This window comes from Dasypus novemcinctus, chromosome 14 (genome assembly GCF_030445035.2).
Source record: "Dasypus novemcinctus isolate mDasNov1 chromosome 14, mDasNov1.1.hap2, whole genome shotgun sequence".
Taxonomy (NCBI): domain Eukaryota; kingdom Metazoa; phylum Chordata; class Mammalia; order Cingulata; family Dasypodidae; genus Dasypus; species Dasypus novemcinctus.
This window is the reverse complement of record NC_080686.1, coordinates 53,378,835-53,406,561: the sequence shown is the minus strand read 5'-3', so window position 1 is coordinate 53,406,561 and position 27,727 is coordinate 53,378,835. Positions and strand designations below refer to the sequence as shown.

General features: G+C 37.6%; 1 protein-coding gene and 1 pseudogene across 1 annotated transcript in view; both read right to left on the bottom strand.

Annotated features, from left to right (window-relative positions):
• The window catches only part of NECAB1 (N-terminal EF-hand calcium binding protein 1), a 247,317-nt gene that overhangs the window by 19,047 nt on the left and 200,543 nt on the right, over positions 1 to 27,727 (bottom strand). Inside the window, exons 7-9 of the mRNA XM_012518134.4 lie at positions 14,601 to 14,722; positions 11,915 to 11,991; positions 6,910 to 6,963 (exon numbers count right to left, since the gene is read on the bottom strand). Of these exons, the coding sequence (XP_012373588.1) occupies positions 6,910 to 6,963; positions 11,915 to 11,991; positions 14,601 to 14,722 (253 nt within the window). The remainder of the gene's footprint in view (positions 1 to 6,909; positions 6,964 to 11,914; positions 11,992 to 14,600; positions 14,723 to 27,727) is intronic.
• LOC105744286 (HSPB1-associated protein 1-like) lies at positions 24,121 to 26,072 on the bottom strand (annotated as a pseudogene).

Sequence of the window (27,727 nt, the reverse complement as noted above, 5' to 3'; positions counted from 1 at the left end):
TGCCAGCCACGTTATGGTGTACCCGTTCTTATAAGATTAAGAATAAATTCTTTTCTTCTCCACAATCAGGTGAGCCTTATTTTCTTCCAGAAGATTTCTTTCTTACACTTAATGAGTTCAATAGTTTTAACTGAGCTTTTAACTCAGAGAAAGGCTTATAACTATCTCCTCAGGTTGTGTGACTGAACAATCAGTTTCCTATATGACTTTGCCAGCCTCCTATATGACTCTGTGGTTTTAAGATTAATGTTAGAGGTCTGCAATAATTAACAGGCTGTACCTCAGTTTCCCAATATGCATTGGGAAAAAGGTAAACCTGCCACCCCACCCCTCACCCCCACCACTGTGTCTGAGGGCACGGCATTTTCCCACAGGTTAAACAAAGGAACCGTGTAGAGACCGGAGTAAAGGGAGATAGAGATCTTCATCATCTGCATATCAGAGGGAGATGGAGGAGATCTTTACTACCTCTACCTGCATATCAGAGGGAAAGGGAAAGTTTCATATTTGCATATCAGAGGAAATAAAGAAACCCTTTAAAGCCCTACAGATCAAAAGAAACATTTGCTCCTGCAGCATTTCAGGAGAACATAAATCCCCTAATCATTATCAGGAAAATTTTCTCACCTCTAAAGCTTCCTATTGGTCCCTGAACCTCACGGACCCTCAACCCCCTCCCACTATCATTCCTCCACCTAAGAATGTACTGTATAAATTCAAATTCCCCCATTCCAGGAGTTGGCTGAAGTCTGTTCTTCAGACCCCTCTGTTGGGGGACCTTCTCAATAAATTCTTTGCTTATGGTCAATCAGTCTCCGTGTCCCAGTAAGTGCCGCATTTTCTCCAACAGTTAATAACTAAAGTTAATCTCTGCCAAAATAATTGTGGACATGTTATTTTTGCAGAAATCCCTAGGTCAGAATTTTGTGACTAACAATGATTCAGATGATTCTCATTGGCTTTCCTAAAGAGACATATAAATATATCCACCTTTTCCACTAGAGTTCTCTCAGTCTGAAGATAATTCTTATATAATCCACTGTGGTAGATTACATAACTACCCTCCTGCCTTTTGAAATGTGCCTTTTCAGCTCCTTTCATCAAGATATGGATTCTTGTTCCCTTCTTCCTGGGTTGGCCTTCTAATTTGCCAAGAGAACATGGCAGATGTGGCAGTGTGCCTGATGCAAGTGTAGGCCCAAGGCTCCTTGTGAGCTTCCACTCTTGCTCTTAAATCTCTGCGACTGCCATCTGAACAAGTCCCGGCTGGCCTGCTAAAGCTGGGGTCAGCAATATTTTCTTTAAAGGGCCAAATAGTAAATATTATAGGCTTTGTGGACCATATGGTTCCTCTCACAACTACTCAACTCTGCTGATGTAGTGTGAAAGCAGCCAAAGACAACACATAAACAAAGGCCATGACTGTGCTCCAATAAAACTATGCACAGAAACAGTTGGGAGGCTGTAGTTTGCTGACTGCTGTGCTAGAGGATGAAAGAGCACATAGAGTAGAGCCAAATCAACCGATTGATCCCAGCTGAGACTCAGATGTACATGTGTGAAAGTCCAGCCAAGATTAACAAAGCTGACATTCAGCTGACTACACATGCCTAAAGATTAGCAGCTGAGTCCATAAGAATTACCAGTTGCTCCCAGCCTAAATTGTCTACTTCCAGATTTGTGGTTATTGTTACAGGCCACTACACTTTTTTATTTAGGTTCTGGGGCCAGTGATTAGACCCAGGACCTCACACATGGGAAGCAGGTGCTCAACCACTTGAGCTACATCCACTCCTTTATAGCCACTACATTTTGAAGTGGTTTGTTGAGCAACAATAGCTAAGTAAATTACCATTTTTAAGCATGGGTATGAATATGATAAGCAAAAATTAAACTCTTAGCTCCCAGATTTTACTTTGCAACTTAAATAAGGCATGCCTTTCCTCTCTTCTCCATAGACTTTTTTTAAATTTTTTTAAAGATTTGTTTATTTTTATTTCTCTCCCCTTCTCCGCCCCCCTCCCCCCCCACCCCCCCCCCCCCCCGTTGTCTGTTCTCTGTGTCTATTTGCTGCGTCTTCTTTGTCCACTTCTGTTGTTGTCAGAGGCACTGGGAATCTGTGTTTCTTTTTTTTGTTGTTGCATCATCTTGTTGTGTCAGCTCTCTGTGTTTGTGGCACCATTCCTGGGCAGGCTGCACTTTCTTTCACCCTGGGTAGCTTTCCTTATGGGGCGCACTCCTTGTGTATGGGGCTCCCCTATGCGGGGGACACCCCTGAGTAGCTCGGCACTCCTTGCGCGCATCAGCACTGCGCATGGGCCAGCTGCACACGGGTCAAGGAGGCCCGGGGTGTGAACCGCAGACCTCCCATGTGGTAGACGGATGCCCTAACTACTGGGCCAAGTCCGCTGCCATCCCATAGACATTTAAATGAAGATATTAGTTCATGAGGCCCAGATAATCTGCCTGAGGTTCATGACTACTTGAGAAGTGGAGCTTTTAGAATCATGATTAATTTAAGGCAGACTTTCTGAAAGTCAAAAAAATCCTTAAATTTTCTAAGATGTCCAGATGAAGAAAAGCTGTGGGTGTGAGATATGGGAGAGGTGAGGAAAGAGTCATAATGTCTTGATGATATTTCTATATGTCAAATATACAGCCTAAAATGTTATGGAAATCAGAGACCTCATAGCTGTGTAGACAGTTCAGTTATATTCCTGGGAGAATATAACAATGCTGTTTTTGTTTCTCTGGTGTAGAAGGAGTAGTGTAGCCTTTATCACTTGCCTTATGATAAATTTGTTAAATGGAACAATGGTGGAATATTTGGAATTTCTTAAGCTGAAAGTGCTATATAAGTATGAAAAGTCAATCCAAGTTTATAGAATAGTGCATTTGCCAGTGATATTAGATGACAGTTACATCTGCCTTGGAACATTTCTAATTTGCAGTTAGCTTTTTTAATCTAAGTAAGTATATTTGAAATGCAGCTTATTTTTCATGTTGACTGACTATTTACTATATTTACAATAGTATTCCAAGTATAGCTTCAGAGATATCATCGCCTTCCTGGTGTGTACTTATTGAATCACTTAATAATTGCCAAGCAAAATTATGTTTTGCTTGCTCCTGACATGTTAGTTGGAAATAACCTGCAAAATACTTTAAGTATATGGCAGAATTGACTTACTCCACAAAACCCTACCAAAGAATTAGTGGGGGTGGAGAAGCAGAACAATATATTAGATTTGCAGTTTCTTATTGCATGATAAGCTATTCTAGTGTATACAACAGCAGTGTGAAGAAAATTTTTTGAAAAGCAGAAGAATGTGCTCAAATTTAGTTTAAAATTGATTTTTTAAAAATTTCTTTTGAATTTCAAAAATATGTGGAAAATGACTACCTTTCCAATAGTCTTGTGATAAGAAGTGCCACACAGGCACTCAATGGCACCAGGCAAAAAGGATCCAAGTGAATCCATATACCTGACCCAGCCCATTAGGAATGGTCTGGTTGGAGCAATTCCCTTCAAATATCAGATTGACTTTTCATGATTTACCTCCAGTACTTGGTACTTGAGAGCTGGAAGACAAGGCATTCCCAAATTATTAATAAGTTATAAAGTCATAGTCTTGGACTTTAGATCTGGATTTATTCCTGTTGTACATTTATCTTCTATTTTATCTCAGCAAAAAGAAAACTGAATTCCTAAGGCAGCTATGTCTTTATAATATGCTTGTTATAAATAATTTGAAACATTTTGATAGCCCTATGTTCTTTCAGTGCAGTGTTAGAAGGCAATATTTAGAGATAATATTATTGTAAAGAATTCCTACTTACTCTATCTGGATTTTAGCTTAAATAACGTGTTCTTCTGGAAGTCTTCCCTAGTCATCTCAATTAAGTTGTGACCTCTTGCAAAGCAAGGCTATGCTTCCCCTATTATAATGCTCATCACATTTTATTGTAAACCCTTGTTTAATTGCTTGCATTTTCTTTTAGTCTGTCATATTCACCACTTTATCTCCAGCCCCTCTCTTACAAGTCTGGCACACAGTAAGTGACCATGAGTTATTTGTAGAACAAATGAAAGATGTTTCCATTTTTTAGCCATTAACTTTTAAAAATACCTTTAATAAATTTTATTTATACTCTATTCATTACAGAAAAGGATTCAATATGAACCTGAATTCTACAGCAACACACAATTGTCAGGTGCTCTTTAGCCATCTTCGTCATGTTGTCCTTTATATCCTTCATCTTTCTCTTTCAATAGCAAGGGTATAAATGAAGAAGAACTGGCTTCACTTTTACTATGTGGCCTTAAACAGGTTAATCTTTCTCAAATCTTCTGAAACATAAAACTGGAATAATGGTATTGATAGTAAAGGGTAATTGGGGAAATTAAATGGAATAATAAATGTAAAGATTTTGTCTCATGATAGGCATTCAATATATGCTACTTTTCTTACTCTGGTCTAAGCCAAAATTATGGATTTAAAGAAAGACATAACATCTTAGACTCATCATTATGTAATGGCACATAGTCCAGAAAACTTTAGGTTTGGCAGTTGTCAGGGTTCAGGACTTCTGCTGGGTGCTTAAATAAGACTACCAGATAATCTGCTCTCTTCAAATGGTAGAAAACCTGATGAAATGGAGTCAAATGTTAGCCCACACTCCACCTCATTAGCAAAGAGTCAACTCTACTAGTGCCCATAAAATCGGCCAAACAGTAGGGTTGAGTGTTACCTTGTAGTGATTTGTATAGGTCTGGTATTGAATTGCTGGGCTTTAGCTATGGTATTTAAACCTCTCTATACCTTAATTTCTCCACCTGTAAAGTGAGGCCAGTGATAGCACCACTTTATGGGGCTGCTGTGATGATTGAGTTTTTAATGTGTTTAGCACAATGGTTGGCACATAGCAAATGCACAGTGAAGATTAGCTTTTAAGAAACAAAATATAATACAACATAGCATTTGCTTTCTGCAGTGGAATTTATTTTTCAAAGTTATCATGCATACACTAATGGCAAAGGAGAAATACCTCTCTAGTCAATGAATTCTAAAACTGGTTTTGGTCACCAGGATAAATTACTGAACACATAGTAAGATACAATTATACTACCTATAAAATAGCAAGAGAAAATCTCTTTGGGTCAGTCTGAATTTAGGAGATTTTATAGGAATTGAAGGTAAGGCTTGTACTACTAATAAAAAATACCCACAACTTTTAAATATTTTTGGTGTTGCTGAAGAAACAACCAGCTCAAATAATTAACTATATGTCTCTTCTTAAAGAGCATAGTTTTCTTTTACACATGGTTGAGAATATTTAAGGAATATCCTTTCCTGCTTTGCTTTTTTCAAGCAATTCTGACTGCTGAACCACCTTGCCTTTTCCTATTTTTTTAAGTACATATTTCTATGTGCTACTGAATTAGTAATTTTGTATGCATTGATCTTTTAAAATTAGCATTGGCCTCTCTCCTCTGTCAGGAACCAGAAAATGGTTCATAAACCACCTTTTATAAGCCATCTCAGATGGTTTTTATTCTTAATGGCTGGAGAGAGAGAGTAGTCCTACATTAGGAAATTAAGAATAGACACTTGGCTCATATCATTAGATAGGTTTATGTTTATTTTTTTTACTGGAGTGTAGTTTTCCCTTCATGCAAATCTTTGAGATGACATAGATGCAAATTCACAACGTCATAATTCCTAAGGGACTGCACAAACCTCTTATTCATAGAACGTGTGCCCTATACCACTCTCCTCTTACCTTCCCACCAAAATCTATTTTAAAATTCTGTTTTTCTGATGAATTAATATAGATCACATCCCTGTTTTGGGAGGAGTAAAAGCATTGAGCATGTAGTGAAAATATGGTTTATATGAGGGGGAAGTGTTCAAATCTTTAGGATTCTAATCATAACAGTCATCACTAATCTTTTCTGAGAATCCCCCAAAGCTTCCTTTCTTAAGACTCCCTTTGTGCTCTGGATTTTGGACAGATGAGCAGGGCCTTGACACACAGGAATTCTTAGCTGCTTCTATCACGTTGTCTGTGCCTGTGAAATAAGTGCTAGATACAGAAATGGAAGGTGTTTTCTGTTATTGTTTTGTGGATATGTGACTGGTCCTTCAAGATCTATAAAGTATGTTATAATTCAAGGTAGTAAGAAAAGTGATTTTCTATAGGTACCCAAGTTTTTAAAATCCAAGTTACTGGCACATGTAAATGTAAGCATCCAGTTTCCCCAAACAGAAGGTATTATAAATATTTGCCTCAAATAATATAGCACATATTGTTTTTCAATTGGTTTACTCAATAAGTTCATTTTGTGGCATCTTAGTGGATCTATCAGGATCGCTCCATCCGTCTTTCTTTCAAGCTCCATAAACCACCAGCACTCTGGAGGAACGTTTTTTCCCAGGGGATATAAATTGTCCCTTTTCTCTGGATGCCAATTTATTCTTTGAAAAATTATTTCTAGGCACCTACAATGTGCCTGACCCTGGGATAAATATAGGAAATACAATAATAACTCTGATAAGGTTTCAACTCAGATGTAGCATTCAACCTAGTATATGTGAGTATGACAGAATTTGAATGTTGCTCTAGTCTGCCAGTAATATTCACTTATTTTATAACTCATTGATTTATACCTGCATAACATTTTCATTTTGTACATATGCCAGGTGCTTTCATAAAAACCTGTAAAATAGGTATTAGGTTTCTATGGGCCAATTCAGTAAACTCTACTTACCCATGCAAAAATGAAATATGCCCATGTATCTTTCACTTTCTCAATTTTTCATTGAGATAGTAATTAATTTCTGAAGAAATTAAATCATGTTTTCAAAGCATATTTTAAAAAAATTTTGATCTAGAAAAAATACTTACAGATTTAGAATTCCCTTCAATAACTTCTTCTTCCATTGGTTCAAGTTTGAGGTCCTTTGGTTAGAAGAAGAAATGGGGTGGGGGTGGGGATTGGAAATTAGCTAAGGAAAAGAAACAGCATATATTTGAAGAAAAATTTACTTAGAATGACCAGGACTAACAGGCTGATTTCTTTTGTGCTATATTGCCACATTTCTACATTTCTTAGGAGATTATGGTAGATATTAATGCTGCTGCTATAATGTATACGTATTCTAGTACTAATTTTGCTTCATTAAAAAAAAAAAGCTGAATTGAAAAGTAAATGAAAACTCACCTAACTCAGCTAAAAATGAAACAGACACTAGAGCCTTCTGCAATGACCAATGGATAATTCTAATGTCGCCCAGTGAAACCGAATGTAATCTACAAGAACTCCATTCTGTGAAATCCTAGCATTTCTGTTAAGTAGTTTTACGCACAAAAATTCCTTTAAATAGATAAGAAAAAAATAGAAAGATGTAGAAATCCAGACTAGCTGAAGTAATTTAAGCCTGTTAATAGCAGAGCTATGTAACTCGGCTGTGCTGTTCTTTTGTGATTTAACTTTAGGCAAATTATTTAATTTCTTTGGGCTTCACTTTCATTGTTCCCTGTGCCTTAAATTCTCTATTCTACAGAATGTCTCCCCCCAGCTGGCTGGCACCTTCTCCTCTTTTATACCATAACTCAAATATCACATCCTTAGAGAATCTCCATAGAGAACTTTCCAGACCACCCAGTTGAGTATTCCACACATCTCTGTCATATTACCCTATGTTTTCTTCACTATCTGAAATTATATTGTTTCATGGACATACTTGTTCTTTTGTCTATCTCCCCAGAGACCAAAGACCTTATCGATTTTTATCACTACCGTATTCCCTCTGCCAGAATAGAACCTGACATATAGAAGGTATATAACACGTGTTAGCTGAATGAATGAATGGCTAAATGAATGCTCCATCTAAATCACAGCTTTTATACAAAGGCAAATGACCTAAATATAGATGTGAGCTAAAAATGAAAAATCCTTTACAGATAGAAACTTTGTCCCCTTGATCACTCCTTCCCTGAATCAACTCAGGTACAGTGTTCAGTCCTCCCACCTCTGATCAAAGGTAAGAAAAATGTAGAACAATTTGCATGAGCTAGCGTGGTGTCCCTAATTAAATCCCTTCAAGTGAGGACATCCTGGGATCTGATGACACACTGAGGACTCCACGAAGAATTGAGTATTTTGTTTTTGCTGTTTGTTTCTTCTAATCATTAAAGGTCTCTTCTGCTGGGTTTAAGCAAACCATGAAATATAACTTTAATGTATATCTGTAAATACCCACAGAGGCTGGAATGGAAAGAAGGAATGCCTGAAGGATCTTGAAGAGATAGCAAGTGTTTTTTTTCCACATGCATTGTTTACATGTGTAAACCACGTGCTTTGGTTTACAGTGGAAGCAGGATTTATCATAAATACTTAATGGAGAGAAAAGATAACATATGTTCCACCTTAGGTACTCTTCCATGTAATGGAAGATCAAACCTAGTGCTAACAACTGCAGACAAGGTAGGCAGCAGTGAAATGACATGCACTTAGCCACTGTTTGATAATTGGGTAGTTTTTCTCTAAAAACCCAATTCAGCACAGTAAAGAATAAGTTGCAGAAGAAAACTGAACTTGCACTGCTTCTCCATTCATTTAGATGGCTCATGCTGAGCCCCACACAGCTGGAGCCCCATGCATTGTACTTTTAGCAAACCGCTTAGACACTGTCTTCAAAATGAAACTCTCTCATTGAAAGGGTGGGAGAAAAAAGTCTGGGAAAGAAAGAGATGTGACAACACTTTGATTTAAAGTTGGAAAAAAGTTATGACCCAAGTTGGAGACATTCTTTAAAATAACTATGTAAATTTAAGACACCAAAAAAAACCCCACACACAAAAAAACAAAACATGAAAAACCAACCAAACAAACAATATAATATAATACCCACAGGTCTATCAAGAGATTCAAAATCATATTTTATTTATTTACTTTAGGAGATACTGGATTTTGAACCCAGTACCTCGAACATGCAAAGCAGGTACTAAAACAACTGAGCTACACCCACTCTGCCAAAACCACTTAAAAAAAAGATATTTGTGTTCTTCAAATTAATTTAAATGTATTTAACAAATGAGACTTATGTTTTAATAGGATTGGTTTTCAAATAGGGTTCTTGGATTACAACACTAGAAAACTAATTTCCAGAGCCACAATTTTACCTACAGATCTTTCTAGTCTCAGCTCACATACTAATTGTTTGAGGGAAGAAGGAAAGCTGACTTACAGCAAACTCTTAATTTAATATTTGCCCCAGTATGTGGTCAATGTCAATTTACAAAATAAAGACAGAGGACAGAGGGACTGGAGCTTTTCAAGGTAGCCTCCTCTGTATTTGGCTCTTCTTTCTATAGAATCTCCTAGAGGTCCTTACCTATTCTCAGGGCTTGAGGCTTCATCTTTATGGAGATGGCTCCCAGGACTCTAACAATAGCCTGATTTCACACCTAATGGCTCCCTAAGTCTCTGATACCTAGAAAAGCAGTTGCTCTCTCACATCACTTCACCAGTTGTCTTTCACTTCTCTCCCTTTTCTGTCAGTGGTATAATTTTCCCAGACTTTCAGACCTAAACCCTCAGATTCCTATTTAAGTTTCCCCTGTCCTTTACCTGTCATACCACATTAGGTCTTTCAAATTTGCTCTTTTCTTTTAATCTACCAAATTAGTCTGGGCCCATCTCTTGCCATATCTGATCTAGTGGGCTCAGGCCTCAAAATCTGTTCTTTTAATGCCATTGTCTGCACTGAATCTTGTGGCTCTGAGCCTTGTCTTTTCTAGTTTGAACCCATTTTTCATTTTTGCTGCCCAATTCTCCAAGGATCCCTTTCTGTCACTTACCTGTTGAAAAATAATAAATGCTTCCTGTCGTCTCTGAAATGAAGTTCAAATCCCCTACTCTGTTACTTAAAACCCTCCATTATTGGACCCCCAACTGTCTGTCAATCTTTTTTTAAAAAAAGATTATTTATTTATTTATTTATTTCCCCTTTCCTGTCCCCTCCCCGCCCCCAGTTGTCTGCTCTCTGTGTCCATTTGCTGTGTGTTCTTCTGTGTTTGCTTGTATTCTTGTCAGCAGCACCTGGAATCTGTGTCTTGTTTTGTTGTGTCATCTTGCTGCATCAGCTCTCCGTGTGTGCAGCACCATTCCTGGGCAGGCTGCACTTTTTTTATGCTGGGCGCTCTCCTTACGGGGCACACTCCTTGCGTGTGGGACTCCCCTATGCAGGGGACACCCCTGCATGGCACAGCACTCCTTGAGCGCATCAGCACTGTGCATGGGCCAACTCATCATAAGGGTCAGGAGGCTCTGGGTCTGAAACTTGGACCTCCCATGTGGTAGGTGGACACCCTAGCCATACAATCTTGTTACTACCTCCCTAAATGAAAGATTCTGACCAGAATGGCCTACTTAATTTTTATTCAAGCCATTGCCCTACTTACACGGCCTCTCCAGCTACTTTTTATACACTCAAATCTCACTTTTCTTAGTAGATCTTCGTTAGTTTCTTAGTTTGGTAGCTGGCCAGCACTGGTTCTGACTTTGAGGGCATTATGCTTTCCTTTCCTCTGGGTTTGATAATCAGGGTGCTCTTCCCTTCCCTCCAAAAGGCTTGTATGTGACCCCAGATGGACCGACCAGACTCTCCCCACTTGGGAAGTGGAATCTTGGGCAGAATGCCAAAAGAGTGGAAATGGTTGGAACTCACTAATTCCAGTGGCGGTACCCTGAAAAACTGTTGAATATTTCTGGATTTCCAGAGTTGTCTTGTCTCCTGCCTTTTCCCAGGTCCAGTTCTCTAGATTGTCTATCGATATTGTTTTCACCCCCATATCTACCAGAAAATTCTTTTTTATTAAATTAGATTAAATTAAATTACAATCAAAATTCCTGAGACATCATTTTCAAGGTCCAGCATCAGCTCTTCCTGTCACACGAAGTCCTTGCAGAGCATGATAGCACAAGGTGGACTCTCCTCTTCAAGTCAACATCTGTGAGTTTCAGCCTCTGCTCCATTCCTTCAGCATGTCTCAGACAGCCACCAAGTGTTTACTGAGCGTTAACTATGAACCCAGTTATATGCTACTGCATATATTTTTTCAGTAATCAATTAACTTTTTTTGAATACATAAGAAAAGAGCTTTTTTTTACAACTAGACTGTGAGTTGCTAAAAATAAGTGACTCTATCTCAAACATGTATGTTTCTTTCTTGGTGCCTGGCATGTAAAGGAAACATATTTTTAGTGATTGACAAAGATGGCCCCTCCCATCCTGTATAGCGGAAATATCACTACAATACCAGGACTATTTAGTACAATTTGAATTAATCAATAAAAATATTTAGACAATAACCAGAAGCATATAATGAATGATTATATATGTATATATCTGAAGAACTCTTCAACATCCTAACTTGCTTGCAAAACTAGGCAGCTTTAATGCCCCAAATCATCAGTTAATATGCTAAGTTGAGTGGAATCTCTTTTAGCATATTGTAAAGCCATGTCCCTGCATCACCTTGAAATATTTCCAGGACTTCAACCAGATCATCCCCATGAGCTGCCGTTGGCATCACTCAAGCACACTGCCACCTAGATCACTGATAACTAGAGTCAGGAAACATAGTGTGTTTCTTTAACCCTCAACATTATATCCACCTTTAAATATAATTGCAAGTAGGCAGGGCTAGGTGGGTGGGAGAATTAAAAGGAGCTCCTATATTTGCTTTAACAAACAAAACAAAACCACCAACAAGCAGACATCATCCTGGGATCAGTGGATCCTAACTATTACTCTATCCAATGGGCAGTCTCAGCTACTGGGACAATGAGGGTTGTGGTTGGAACTCTTGAAAAATGGTAGTAAGAAGGAAGAAAAACACATACCTTCTTTTCCAGCCTATCAATTAATTTCTGTAGTCTGTTTATCTGGGTCATCCACTGACTGTCTTCTTCTAATAAGCCTGGGGGAGGAAAATCATGAGGGAAAAACGTTAAACTAGACTGAGAGGAATGCAAGGATATCTCAGAGCTTTCTTTCTGCAGGAAGACTGCAGCATAGCTAAATAGTCAACCGTGTTTTCAGAAAATGTATTCACATGAATGCTTTCTAAGTCCCCACAGACCCATGCATCCCAGTGAGTTCATTTTCACCATCCTGGGTGTTTTTTTTGTTTTTTGTTTTGTTTTTTGTTTTGATGTGCATTTTTGTCTGTACTGGCCTTTGATATTCAAAAGAACAGATCCCCTGAGCTATTTTTACTACCCCACTGGGTGGCAAATTTTTCTCTTGGAAAAGGGGAGCAACAATCAATTCTACATTTACTCCTGGGGCAGTAATGCAGTATGATTTCAGTGATTGGAGCCAGTGAAATCACAGCCCTGACCAGACCAAAGAACAAATTGTTACAGTCACAGAGAAATACAAGTAAGAGCAGGACAGTTGGTGGTGTCTTCTTTCCTAGGAGCTAACCCTAGTATACACTGACACTATGGTTATGGCATAGCTGTTAAGGGAGCAGTCTGCTGATCTCCGTCAAATTAGTTGACTCCACTAGCCTCCGTTTTCTTATTGTAACATGGTAATAATATTAGCACCAGCCTTGCTGTGAAGAATGAAGATTGAATGAGGTTATATGATCATATTTATCTGTACCTAGCACCAGATTAAACACTACTATTTTTGTTGTTGTTATTAATATAGCTACACAAAGGGAAGAGTTGTGACCTGTGCATCTGCACAAATAAACTGGTATCCTTGTGTATCCTTATTGCAGACCACCCAAAATATTTTCACAGGGAGATGCTGAAGTAATATTGATTATTATTTCTGATATGTGGATGGGATTGAAGTCAAGACTAAAATGTCTTGCTTTAGCATTTAATGCAATGAAGACAACACCTTATTATAATAAACAGTGCTTTATGTCACAAATTCACTTTTTCATCTGCTTCTTTGAAGAAATACCTTTTCCATAAATAAATTATGGTGCAAAAATAAGCAGTTGCACTTTCACAAAGAAGTGGCTGCAAAAAGGGGAGACTAGGACTGCTTAAGGAAAATACAAATACATAAACAAAGCTTATTTTTTAGTTCACAGTTCATGTTTATTTTTAATTAATTTATCTCCAATTTGGATTGTTCCTAAAAGGATCTAACACAGCTGTCACATCAAAGTCCCTTAGAAAGATATTTCAGACTCAATATGATTTTCTAACTAAAATGAAATGAACATTCTAGATTTTGCCTCTGGAACCTCACATTGTCATTTTCTAGTCACATGTGGTAGACTGTATTATTGTTTCTACTTCTTCACTATCTCCTGTTACTGAATTATATGTTATCTTTTGCCCCATGATTTCACAGGACCTCTTACTATAGTGGGTGGAGTACAATTCATCTCACCTCCCCCTTGTCACTGGCCTTGTCCATCAGACTCCTTTGGTGCTGTGGAAAGTTAGCATACAATAAGCATGCAATGGTTTGAAATACACTTGTATGATCTGAACTAACTATTTGTGCTCCTGACATTCACAAGGTGGGATTGCCATCACCTGGAGTTGTTCCTGATTACACAGAGGCTACATGAGGAGAGATCGGAACCCAACCTACAGCCCAGAGCCAAGGCCAGCTGAGCTCACCAAAATCACAACCAACCATATATCAGAAGCTGGTTGGAAGCCACTGGCTTCACAGTGAAAATGGACTAATACTCCATATGATCTTGAACAAATCCTTTACTTTTCTGGGCTGTGGTTTCCTCAGCTATAGGGAATGGGGATAACGGCATCTATCATGTATGGTTTGCAGATAAAATAAAACAGCACTTAAGAAAGCTCTTGGAAATCTTTCAGTTACAGTCTGTGTAAATATAGGATATAGTCTATAGTCAGTACTTGGATTTTCTGAAATGTTAGATATTTAAAGATCCATTTGTGTCAAAATGACATGTGCACGTGATCCATATGCATATTGTATACAAGCTTTATAAAAATGACAAATGCTTAGCAGCATACATTTGCATATCTCAAATTGATTTTAAAGTAATTATTATAAATGGCATGGTTAGAAATTTAAACACCTAACAATTATTAGCAAGGTATTAACCCAGTAAATGCTATATTGCATTACACACTTCTAAGTACCAGCTATGATTTTAGTCCTATCATGAAAGGAAGCAGCAGTTATTTTTCTAAAATTTTCTAAAATGAGTTTAGAGTAGGCTTAGAGAGGCTTGGGGATCTACAGCATATTAGAATACAGCCTAAAGCATATGCTTATGCTTTAAGGGATTTCTATCAGACTCAAGGGTTTTAGCTGACTGAGCTACTTGCTTCCCTGCTCACTTCCTTGTGTGTGCTGAACAGACATAACTGCTAGGATTCTGACAAAACTGACAGATTCATTACCCAAGCTCTTAATATCTTAGAACCCACACTGCTTGAATGCTCGGCAACTTGGCCAATGGAAAATATCCCATTACCAGTGTTGTTCTAGCTACAGTTTTGCTTGTTTTAAAATACAAATTGAATTGACTCTGAAGAGAGAAAACAATGACAGTTGCATTATTACCTGGACCACTGGCATTAAACTGAGGGCTGTTGGGGGAGAAGCTGTTGTGTCTCTGGACTCGGCGGCTGGATCGTTTTCCAGGCCATTGAATAGACAGGACTTCTGGCTTCGTAGACCCTTGCCTTGAACAAGAGAGACAGTGTTTAACCTCGATATCAGGATGGCTCTTCAAAAGTCAGTCACTGAGATTTTCTAGTGTAGTGAAATGAAAACAATAAGAATGACAGTTTAGAAACATGCTCCAGAGACCCAAGTGAATCTGGTATTGTAATATGTGAATCCAAGGAAGAGAATTCTGGGTTTCTTTTTTCCTTAAAATTAAAAACTCTGAGTGAAATCTGTGTCTTAACTTGTAATTTAAGAAAAGCATCTTTCTTTTGTTGGCCAAAACATCAATGGAAAAAACATTTATGTGTATGCCACTGTTATATTTTGTTTAGTTTGAGAACATCTGTGGGGTTTTCTTTTTTTCGTTTGGTTTTCTATTAATTTTTTAATCAAAGGTATATGTTGATACATTTTAAAATTTCAGATAATTCTTCAAAGCTTATTTCAACAAACAGGAGATCCCTCCTCCTTTCTCCAACCATGCTTTCCATTCCCCTTTTACAGAGGCAGTACTTTTTAACATAGTATTTAATTTGGTGTTTACCTTTTATCTGTATATGACATCCTTAAATTGCTATGCCTTTATTTTTCAGTTTTAGGCTTTATCAATTAACCTTCCAAGAAAAGCTCAGGCCAATGATATATACGTGAAATGTTATAGAGAACTTCCATTCTAGTAAGCCTGCTTATCTTAAAGGACTGATTCAGTAGTGAAACAAACCTTTTGTCTTTATTCTTCTTTCCTAGCTGGAATATAGACATGATAACTGGAATTCCAACAACAATCTTGGACCATGAGGCAAACTTGAGAATGGAAGAGATGCACTTAAGATGTGAAGAAGGCCCACGATAAATTTGTGGAACTGCCACAAATGCCTTCAACTGCCCACCACCAGACTTCTTTCATAATATAAGCCCTTATCTGTTTATCACCTTTTCTAAAAAAAAACGTTATATGTAGCTAAATCCAATACTAATTTACTCATCCAAAGTATTCCTTTATTATCAGTTTAGGGATTCTTTTAGTCTCTCTCCTGTGTTGACTCTCCCTCCAACCCCACTCCCTGCTATGCTCTCTTTTGCTTTTAAAGGGATCCCATTTTTCTCCTAGTTTCTTTGTTTTGTTGGAAAACATTAATTGCTTCTTAAGAAACTGTGCATCTTTAGAGGTAAAATTCTTGAGACATTGCATGTATAAACACATCTTTATTTTATTCTCCTGATTTATTAATAATTTTGTAATGAATTCTAGGTTGCGAATAATTTCCTCTCAGAGTATGAAGGAACTGTTCCATTGTGTTCTCCTTGGAAGTGTCAGTATTGAAAAAACCTAGAGTGTTTTTTATTGACTCTTTAGGTATGACCTGGTTTTTCTCTGTGGGAGGTTTTAGGCCCTTCTCTCCAGTATTCTGAAATTTCATAATGGCATACATTGATGTTGGTCTTTTATTATTCATTGTAATGGGCTTGTGGTCTGTCTTACCATCTTGGAAACCAAGGACCTTTATTTCAGAGACTTCAAAAAATATTCCTTTGTTAATTTCTTCTATTTGTTCTCTTTCTGGAATTACTATTTTTCAAATATCAGACCTCTTAGACAGATCCTTCCCTTTTGCCCCCCGTATTTCATCTCTCTGTAGAGTTTTATTTCCAAACATTCTCAGAAGTTTAAATTTCTGCCATCTACTAATGAGCTCTTTTTTGTGCTTTGGATATTTTTAAATAGCGAACACCTTTGATTCATAAATGTATTATCTTCTCTTAGCTTTCCGAGGGTACTTATGATTGTCTTTTGGAAGTTTTCTTCTGCTTTTTGGATTGCTTCTGTTCTTTTGTTTGATATTTTCCTGCCCCTAATGATCCTTATTTGCCACCCCTGATATATCTGAGGGAAGGACTACAGGGATGATTAGAACCTGTATGTGTGGTAGGAATTACCAACTCACAGCCTTCATTGTAGACTGGCCTGGCTTGACCTGTTTAATGGGGGACTTGCTATCTTTAAGTCTTTTTCTCTTGAACTGATCAGATCCCTCAGAGAAGTGATGCCCAATCATATGATATAAGCCTGTCTCCCAGTGCTCTGGGAACAGAGTCTGTGAAGGGGGGTTTAAGCCTCACTGATCAGTATAGCAACCTTGACTCAATTCCTAATTTTTTCATATGACTTACCATCCCAGCCACACCAGGAACACCCCAACCAGAGCACCTCTTTTCACTTTGCCAGACAGCACGTTCTAGGCTTCCTCAAAGATTGGGAGGGATAATCACTGTTCTTTATGGGGTAGGGCAGGGACTCTGGGTCTAACAGCTTTTTTTTTTTTTTTCCTATCTTGTTGTGTCATCATCTTTGGAGCCTGCATCTCTCCACACCAGTAGGTCTGGGATGCTTCTTTTTTTTTTTTTTTTTTACCAGGAGGTCCCAGGCATTGAACCCAGGTCCTTAACACAGTAAACAGGAGTTCAATTGCTTAAGCCACAGCCGCTTACCTGACAGATTCTTAAAAATCCTTCCACAATCACCTTCACTTCCACTATCAGTTGCACATGTAGCAGCTATCATTAAGCCATTCTTAGGTTTTGTGATACCAAACAGATTACATCTTAGCTTCCCACATTGCCTGCTTAAATTTCTGCTTTTTCGGATTGTCTAAATCAGTTACCACTAGGATCCATCTTTTTTTTCCAGGTTCCAAGTTTCTGTTCCTTTTGGCTCTTCTTTCATCCTTCTTATCTGCATGGGTTTATGCTTTCTTTCATCCAGGTACTTTATTGTCAATTTTAAACAGTTAAGGGAGGGAGTAGAAAAAATCATATGTATTTAATCACCAATCATTAACTAGACTACCCTATGGATTTTTCTATGGCATAAAAAATGTACTTTCTAGTAGCTTTTGTGGCCAAAAGAGTCAGTGACTCAAGCAGTCTTTCTTTGTGCTCAAGCTGAGGGCATATAAGCTGTCTGAACTTTCATAATAACCTGTAGGCAAAATTAAAGCCTTTCTTTACTTCTATAATAGACACCATCAAAAGGAGAAAAAAATAACTGTGACTTCTAAGCCCAGAAGGAATCAGTAATATCAGAGGATATAGAAAAGCTTTGTAAAAATAGAGCAAACTTACAAATTCCATTATAAAAATAAAATCCACATATAATTAAACTTCTCAAAAATTGAGTTTGTGAGAAAGAGAAATTTAGGTAAGAGAACAGGTATCCCCTAGAAGGAAACTTCAGTATAAAGTAATGGTTATTCTTGTCATTGGCCATTAGATATTTCAGAAAGACATGAAATTAAAATGACTTCCATTTAGCCAGTTTGCCAGGGTGGTTACAAAGAATGTTGAAGAATGTCACCTAAAAATGTCACCTCTGTGTCATTCCAGCTGTGTTCATCCCTTCTTCCTAAAATTGCCATTTTAATTTTAATAGACATAGGCATTTTATCCAACAGGGCATATCTAAATCATTACTGCAGGATGAATGATACTATGTGATTCTGCCCTGGGGTTGATGGGTAGTGATGATTTCTTAAAATTTGTTGCATTCCAAGGAGTCTCTGTATCACTTGGTTTCACAAAGTTTAAATTCCCAAAATTTTTTGAATGTCGTAGGAGAAGCAATTATTGCAATCCTGGGAATTTTAATGATAGCTGCTGTATTAATCAGCCAAAGGGGTGCTGATGCAAAGTACCAGAACTCTGTTAGCTTTTATAAAATGTATTTTTGGGGGGCGGGGGGGGGGTAGAAGCTTACAGTTACTAGACCTTAAATAGTCCAACTCAAAGTACCAATTAAGAGGTACTTTCTCACCCAAAGTCTACTGCTATGTGTTGATGCAAGATGGCAGGCAATGTCTGCGAGAGTTCAGCCTTCCCCCTTTCTCTTAAGGCTCCATGGTCCTAGCTTTTTCTGATCTCAAATGTAAGTTGGTATAAGGCTTGTCTTTCTCCTTAGGGCTCATTTCTTTCCATGCTCAGCTGCTCTGGTCTATCCACAAGGTCCGCTGTAGACTATCAGGTTCATCTCCCTTCCCAGGGCTGTGTCTCTGGGGTACTCTTCCTGCATATCTGCTTTTGTGTATTTTACTTCTGTGTGAGAGTCTGTTTTATCCCCACCAAGGGGACAGGGACTCAACCCTGTACTCCCTAATGACAGGTTGAATCAAAGCCCTAATATTTATTTAATAAAGTAAAAGTGAAACCTCTGAATTTAATACAACCAAGAGTAACACGCCCAAGAGAACAGATCAGTTTACAAACATAATCAATTATATATTTTTGGAATTCATAAATAATATCAAATTGCTATAGCTGCAGGTTGCAATTCTTGACAGTGTAGAGTATTATGTAATCTTCCTTAAAGTATGAAAAAAACCTGGGAGTGCTATCATCAACATGGAAACACAACACATTCTCTGGAAAAGTCTCTACTCAGAAACAACTAATAAAAGGACAAATCCCACTAGCTTGGAACTATGGAGGATAATAGAGATTTGGAGGACTTCACAAATGCTGAATCAAAGAAAAAGAAAAAAGTAAAAACACACACACACACACACACACAAAGAGCAGGAGATTTAAGATTCAGATCTGCCAGCAGTCTGGACCCCTCCTTTACTCTGTCCTGTGCAGCTTACAGCCTGGGGACGTCCTATGGTAGATGCAGACCATAGAGCCACTCATAGTAGCAAGTAAAAAACCCCTGCATTTCTAGGCAAAGGGACTCAAGTGGCTGGTGAGTGGGTGCATACAAAAGAAAACCCAGGAAACAAGAGAGACCATGACAGAACCTCTGGCAAGAGATGAACAAACTCAAACAATTTTCTGATTGTTGATCACCTAAATGAAAAAAAAAAAGAAAAAAAAAGTTTTTGAAAATGGGGATACCCTAACGGAGAAGTAACTGTTGGCAGAAAATCCTCATGGAAAAAAATGGGGAAAAACTGAAATTCTATAAGATAGGATAGGTCCCAGAACTGGAATGTGTAATGAAAAGGAGACACTGAGAGAGGGAGAGAAGTTAAACAAATCATAGCAAGTGGGGACAAAACTGTGTACCCAAACAAATCAAATAGGTAAGGATTTCCAGAGAAGGAACAGAGGAGAGGAAGCCTTCTCCTGCAGGTGAAATAATTGCATGTAAAAAGGCAAACTTAAAAGTTGTACTGGGAAGCGGACTTGGCCCAGTGGATAGGGTATCTGTCTACTATATGGAAGGTCCGCAGTTCAAACCCCAGGCCTCCTTGACCCATGTGGAGCTGGCCCACATGCAGTGCTGATGCGTGCAAGGAGTGCTGTGTCACGCGGGGGTGCCCCCTGCGTAGGGGAGCCCCACATGCAAGGAGTGTGCCCCGTAAGGAGAGCCACCCAGTGTGAAAGAAAGTGCAGCCTGCCCAGGAATGGCACCACACACAAGGACAGCTGACACAGCAAGATGATGCAACAACAACAAAAAAGAAACACAGATTTCCATGCCACTGACAACAACAGAAACAGACAAAAAGAAGAACACACAGCAAATGGACACAGAGAACAGACAACTGGGGCAGTGGGGGGGGGGGGGGGGGAGGGAAGAGAAATAAATAAAATAAACCTTAAAAAAAAAAAATTGTACTGTATGTCCAGGTCAAGAATCAGGTGTAGAAGAGCTGAGAAAACAAGAGCAGTTAAACACAGGGTACTCTAAAGGTCCAGTATAAGTTGGATAAAGCATCAAAGAAGAGTCTAAACACACAGCCAATTTAAAATAAAACCATAGGCAAGAGGGTGAAACTGACTTTCAGATTTAGCATATCAAAATAATCAGATGCCTGGACATCAGCAAAAAATTACAAGACCTATTAAGAAACAGGAAGACGTGGCTCAGTCAAGAGAAAAAATTAAAACTTCATAGGAGACAAGAACTTTGGAAAAACTAATCAAAGAAGTTCAAACTAATCTAAATTAATTCAAATAGATGAAAGAAAATATGGATAGAAATAAACTGATGGTGGTTATAGAGCTAAAGGATATTGAGACGACAATGTGTAAGTGAAATGAAAAATTAGTAAGTTAAAAACAATAAATTATATGAGTGAAGGACTCAATAGTGGTTAAAAATACAGAATGCATACAACAGCAGCTTTGAACAGACAGAAGAGATCAGTGAACTATTATAGAAAATGCGACTACAGAAATCATACAGTCAGAACATAGAAAAGATTGGACAAAATTGAATAATGGCTAAGGGAGTTGAGTGACCACGTAAAATTTACTAACATTTGCATCAAGGGAGTCCTAGAAGAAGAAAAGAAGGGAAAAGGGGCAGAAAGAATATTTGAGGAAATAATGGCAGCAAATTTTCCAACTCTTATGACAGACATAAATAAACATGTCCAAAAGCACAACATACTCTAAACAAAATAAACTCTAATAGACCTATTTCAAGACACATACTAACCAGAATTTCAAATGCCAAAGATAAAAATGAATTAAATAAGAGAAAAATGATTAGTCACATAAGAGGGAGCCTCAATAAGAATTACTTACTGCCAATTTCTCATCAGAAACCATGGAGGTGAAAAGGCAGTGGTATGATACATTTAAGGTACTGAAAGAGAAAAACTGCCAGTCAAATATTCTTTACACAGCAAAACTGCCTTCAGAAATGAGAGAGTTAAAACACTCAGAGATAAACAGAAACTGAGAAGCTCATCACCAAAAGACCTGCTCTATAAGAATTACTAAAGGGAGTTCCTTCAGGTTGATAAGAAAAGACGAGAGAGTGGCTTGGAGAAGTGTGACGAAATGAAGATCTTTAGTAAAGGTAACGAAAGGGATAAATGCAAAACCCAACAATACTATACTCTCAATATATAATTCTACTCTTTAATTTTTTTAAGAATTCAAATGAAATTGAGGAAGAAATAGTCATATTTCCTGATAATGGACACAGGAATTATAAAGAGGTAATGTGGAACACAAACAACAACAACAAAAAAGGGACATGGAGGGATATGGAGGCAGAAAAAGTTGTATCACTTCAAATAATTTGGTTATAGACTTAAGTTGTATAATATAAACCCCAGGGTAACCACAAAGAAAGTATTTTAAATTTATACAGAAATAGAAATGAGAAGGGGATCAGTCACATAAAATCAACTATAGGTTAAGAAGGTTGCATTAAAGGAAAAGAAAGACCAAAAAAGATATGACATAAAAGCCAAAGGATAAAACGACTGAAGTAAGTACTGACTTTATAGCAGTAACACTGATTACTAGTGGATTACTCTCCAATCAAAAGACACAGATTAGCAAAAAGGATAAAACAGCATGATACAAATAAACCCAAGGACACAAATAGGTTGAAATCGAAAGGATAGGAAAAGATATTTCATGCAAATAGTAACCAAAAAAGACTGGGTAGATATACTAATATTGGACAAAATTGACATGAAGTCAAAAGCTGTTATAAGAGACTAAGAAGAACTCTATATATCAATAAAAGGGGCAGTCCACCAAGAAGAAATAATCATAAATATTTATGTGCCTAATCATGGTGACCCAAAATACATGAGCAAAACTCAGCAAAACTGAAGGGAGAAAGAGATACCTCTACATAAATAGCTAGAGATTTCAATACACTGCTCACCTCAACAAATAGATCATCTAGCAGAAGATCAATAAGGAAACAGAGAACTTGAATAAAATGATAAATAAACTAGACCTAACAGGCATACATATAATATTGCACCCCAAAACAGCAGAATATACATCCTTCTCAAGTGCGCATGGATCATTCTCCAGGATAGCGATGCTGTTGGGTCACAAAACGTGTCTCAATAAATTATATTAAAATTAAAATTATATATAACATCTTCTCTGACCACAATGGAATGAAGCTGGAAATCAATAACAGGCAGAGAACTGGAAAAGCCACAAATACACGGAAGCTAAATAACACACTCAAACAATAGTCAAAGAAGAATTTACAAGTGAAATAAGTAAATATCTTGAAATGAATGAAAACGAGAGCACAACATACCAAAATTTATGGGATGCAGTGAAGGCAATGCTCTGAGGGAAATTTATAACCCTAAATTTTACTTTTTTTTTTAAAAAAAGGAGGAGCTAAAATCAAAGAACTAAATTGCACACCTGGAAGAACTAGAAAAAGAAGATCAAACTAATTCCCAAACAGGCAGGCAGAAAGAAACAACAAAGATCAAAAAAAAAAAAAAAAAAAAAAAGGGAAATAAATGAAATTGAGAATAAAACAATAGAGAGAATTTACAAAAACCAAAAGTCGATTCTTTGAAAAGGTTAAAAAAAATTGACAAATCTTTAGACAGACTGACAAAGAGAGAGGACACAAATTAATAAAATAAAAATGAAAGGGAAGGGAACATTACTGTTGACCCCACAGAAATAAAAAGGATCATAAGAGGGTACTAGGAACAACTGTATGCCAACAATTTAGACAACTGTGATGGAATGGACAATTTCTTAGAAACACAGAAAAAAACTTATACTGTAGGAAAAATAGAAGATCTCAACAAAGAAATTACAATGAAATAGATTGAATGAACCTCCCAATCAAGAAAAATCCAGGACCAGTTGGCTTCACAGGTGAACTCTACCAATTACTCCAAGAATAATACCATCAATATTACTCTTCCAAAAAATTTAAGAGGAGGGAATACTACCTAACTCATTCTGTGACACCAATATCACCCTAATAGAAAAGCCAAATGAAGATACAAGAAAAAGAAAATTACAAATTTCTCTTATAATGATAGATGCAAAAACCTACAACAGAATACTAGCAATTCAAATCTAACAGCCTATTAAAAGAGTTATATGCTATGATCGAGTGTAATTTATCCTAGGTATGCAAGGGTGCTTTAACATGAGAAATTGAATTAATGTAATATACCACATTACTAGTATGAAGGGGAAAAAAACTACATAATCATCTCTCTTGGCACAGAAAAGGCATTTGACAAATCCAGCAACCTTTCTTGATAAAAACACTTAGAAAGTAGGACTAGAAGGAAACTTCCTCAACATAATAAAAGGAATATATGAAAAATCCACTGCTAATATCATACTCAATGGTGAAAGACTGAAAGCTTTCCCTTTAAGATCTAGAACAAGCAAGGATGGCCCCTGTCACACTATTATTCAACATTGTACTAGATGTTCTAGCCACAGTATTTCAGCAAGAAAAAGAAATAAAAGGCATCCAAATTGGAAAAGAAGCAATAAATGTTTCAATATTGGCAGATGACATGCTCCTATAGGGAAAGTCCCAAAAAACTACAACAAAGCTAATAAGAGATAATAAAGATATTCAGCATAGTGACAGAGCAGATCAACACTCAAAAATTAGTTATTTCTTTTCTTTAAATTTCTATTCTATCTTTTATTTTCAAATCACACTATTTAAAAATATTTTAAAGGTATTCTTTTAAAAGTCATCTTCTATTAGAGTTACAAGTATCTTCCTTGTATCAAAAGTTGTGCTACTATCCTAGTTATTTGTGAATTCACCAAGCAGTCCAGCAAGTCATCTGTAGAAATGAATGTCTGAGAAGGGACGATGATGCTATCTGTTTTTTGTTTTTTTTTAGATTTATTTATTTCTCTCCCCTCCCCCCACCCCAGTTGTCTGTTCTGTGTGTCTGTTTGCTGCGTCTTCTTTGTCCGCTTCTGTTGTCACCAGCGGCACGGAAATCGGTGTTTCTTTTTGTTGCATCATCTTGTTGTGTCAGCTCTCCGTGTGTGCGGCACCACCCCTGGGCAGGCTGCACTTTCTTTTGTGCTGGGTGGCTCTCCTTATGGGGTGCACTCCTTGCACATGGGGCTCCCCCACGCGGGGACACCCCTGCGTGGCACGGCACTCCTTGCGTGCATCAGCACTGCACATGGGCCAGCTCCACACGGGTCAAGGAGGCCTGGGGTTTGAACCTCGGACCTCCCATGTGGTAGACAGATGCCCTAACCACTGGGCCAAGTCCGCCGACTGATGATGCTATTTGATGCAAATTTGTCCCACAACTGCATTTTCACTTTTACTCATCATTCGTTGTCTCTTTGTACAATGTAATTTTCCAAAATATTCTCCCATCTTTGTCAACAAAGTCTTTACCATCACTTTCAAATACACCTCCTCTTTCTGAATATGGTTCTTCAGAACTTGGTATTACAGTGGCCAGATCAGGGCCAAAGGGACTTCCTGCCTCCTGTTTTATTGATCCCATGGTGAAGTTCTGGCTACGTATTTGGTCCACTGTATTTGGTTGTGCACATTTAATTTTTCCTTTTTTTGTGTGTTCTCTGTTTGTTCAAAACACTTGAGTTTTTCTACCTTAGATGTTTGGTAATGATCAAAGAAAGCAGACACAGCTCCATTAAAGTAGTGACAATTGATTTCATGAGATGTTAACCCAATCTCAGTTGGATTTAACCAAGCTCTGATATTGTCTGGATCCTCTGCAGTTTTCATGTCACACACAAGTATATGGGTGATTGCCTCTTCTACTTGGGCTTGGTGATCTTCCAGTTCAATCCATGAGTTTATGCTGACAGTGACAGGATCAATGGATTCTACATAATGCTACCAGTGTCTGGAAACAAACAGAATCTGTCCTGGGTTCAGTGTAACTATATATCTTTGAGCGTTCTGGAACTGAGGGAAATGTTTTAAATCAGGATTGACAATATTAGTTTTACTGAACACACTGGATTCTTCATAGGGGATACTAGTTGGATAAAGGAAAGGAGTATCTTCAGGAGGAAAGAAATGCCATCTTTTCCTTCCTTGTACTTGGAATACTAAGGTACAACCATAGGTATCCAGGTGACAGGGGGTATGGGTCCCCAGGGAGCTGATCCACAATGTACTTTCCCGGCCAGTTCTTCCAGGAAACCCAAAGTCAGACCATATCACATCCTGAAATATATCTGTCTTGTCTTCAAAGAGATGGACAAAATATTTATAGTCAGCATAAGCCCAGAATTGGGAATGATCATAATCTCTAAATGGTCCAGAAACAAAAGATTGGTCACAGTTCCAGGTTGGAAACTTTTCAAGTGTAACTTCTATGTAGCTACATGTAGTTTCAAACTGAGAAACTGTATCTCTGCTTTTCATTCCCATTCTGAACATATCTGCTTTCTATGAAGGACCTCAGAATGGGGTTTGGCATTCCAGTATCACGCTGGCCAATCAAAAATCATGTTACAAAAGACTTAAGGTTGTTGTAAAGACATTATAATTTCTTTTTCTTTCTCTGGTGTAAAAGACTTGACATGTTCAGCTTCCTTCTTTCTAGCACCAGCTGCAAGGGTGGTATCCGTGGTGGGCCCCAAGCCTGCAGCCATGACTTCCATGAAAGGAGCATGGCAGAGACCCAAGAGTACAGTGTAATGCAAGTGGGGCAAAACCTGAGTCCTAAGTTCCAGTTGTGTTTCTATACAATAATAACAAGCAATCTGGGAAGGAAATGAAGAAAAATTCCATTTATAATAGCAACTAAAAAAATGAAATACCTAGGAATAAATCTAAGGATATAGAAAACTATAAAAGTTTGCTAAAAGAAATCAAATAAGACATAAATGAATGGAAGGAGTGTCTTTCCATGCTCATGGATTGGAAGACTAAATATTGTTAATTCTACCCAAAACAAATTTATAGATTCACTGTAATCCCAATGGAAATTCTAACAACCTTCTCTGCAGAAATGGAAAAGCTAAACATCAAATTAATTTGCATGGGTTAGGGACCCTGAAGAGCCAAAAAAACATCTTGAAAAAGAAGAATGAAATTGGAGGACTCACACTTTCTGACTTTAAAACTTAGTGGTCAAAACAGCAAGTTACTGGCACACGGGTAGACAAAGAGCCCAGTAGAATCGAATTGAGAGATCAGAAATAGACTCTCACATCAATGCCTGTTGATTTTTGACAAGGCTGCCAAGGTCCACTCAAATGGAAAAGAAAAGTCTCTTCAACAAATGGTACTGGAAAAACTGGATATCTATGTGCAAAAGAATGAAAGAGGACCCCTTTCTCACATTGTAGGCAAAAATTAACTCAAAATGTCTCAACAAATGGTACTGAGAAAACTGGATATCTTCAAAAAATGGTACTGGGAAAACTGGATATTGATGTGCAAAAGAATGAAAGAGGACCCCTAACTCACACTGTATGCAAAAATTAACTCAAAATGCCTCAAAGACCTAAACCTAAATATAAGAACCAAAATTAGAAATCTCCTAGGAAGAAAATATAGGGAAGATCTTCAGAATCTTGTGTTAGGCAATAGTTTCTTAGACTTTACTCCCAAAGCACAAGCAACAAAAGGAAAAAAAAAAAGGTAAATGGGACATCCTCAAAATTAAAACTTTTGTGCATAAAAGGACTTAACCATGAAATTGAAAATACAAACTTCTCAAGGGGAGAAAATATTTGAAAATCACATATTTGATAAGGGTTTCATAGGCAGAATATATAGAGAAATCCTATAACTCAACAATAAAAAACAACACCTTTAAAAAAATAGGCAAAACACCTGAATAGACATTTTTCCAAAGAAGATAAACAAATGGCTAAAATCACTTGAAAAGATGTTCAACACCATTAGCCATTCAAGAAATGTAAATCAAAATCCCAGTGAGGTATCATTTCATGCCTATGACATGTTTTTAAATGGCTATTTAAAAACAAAACAAAACAAAAAAACAGAAAATTACAAGTGTTGGAGAGTATGTGGAGAAGCAGGAAAGTTCAGCCATTGTTGGTGGGGACATAAAATGGTGTATCTGTTGTGGAAGACAGTTTGGCAGTTTCCAAGAAAACAGAATTACCATATGACCCAGCAAGCAATCCCATTTCTAGGTATATCCTCGAAAGAATTGAAAACAGGGACTTGAACAGATATTTACACACCAATGTACATGGTGGCATTGTTGACAACTGCCAAAAGGTGGAAGCAATCCAAGTGCCCATCAACCAATGAATGGAGGAATAAAATGCAG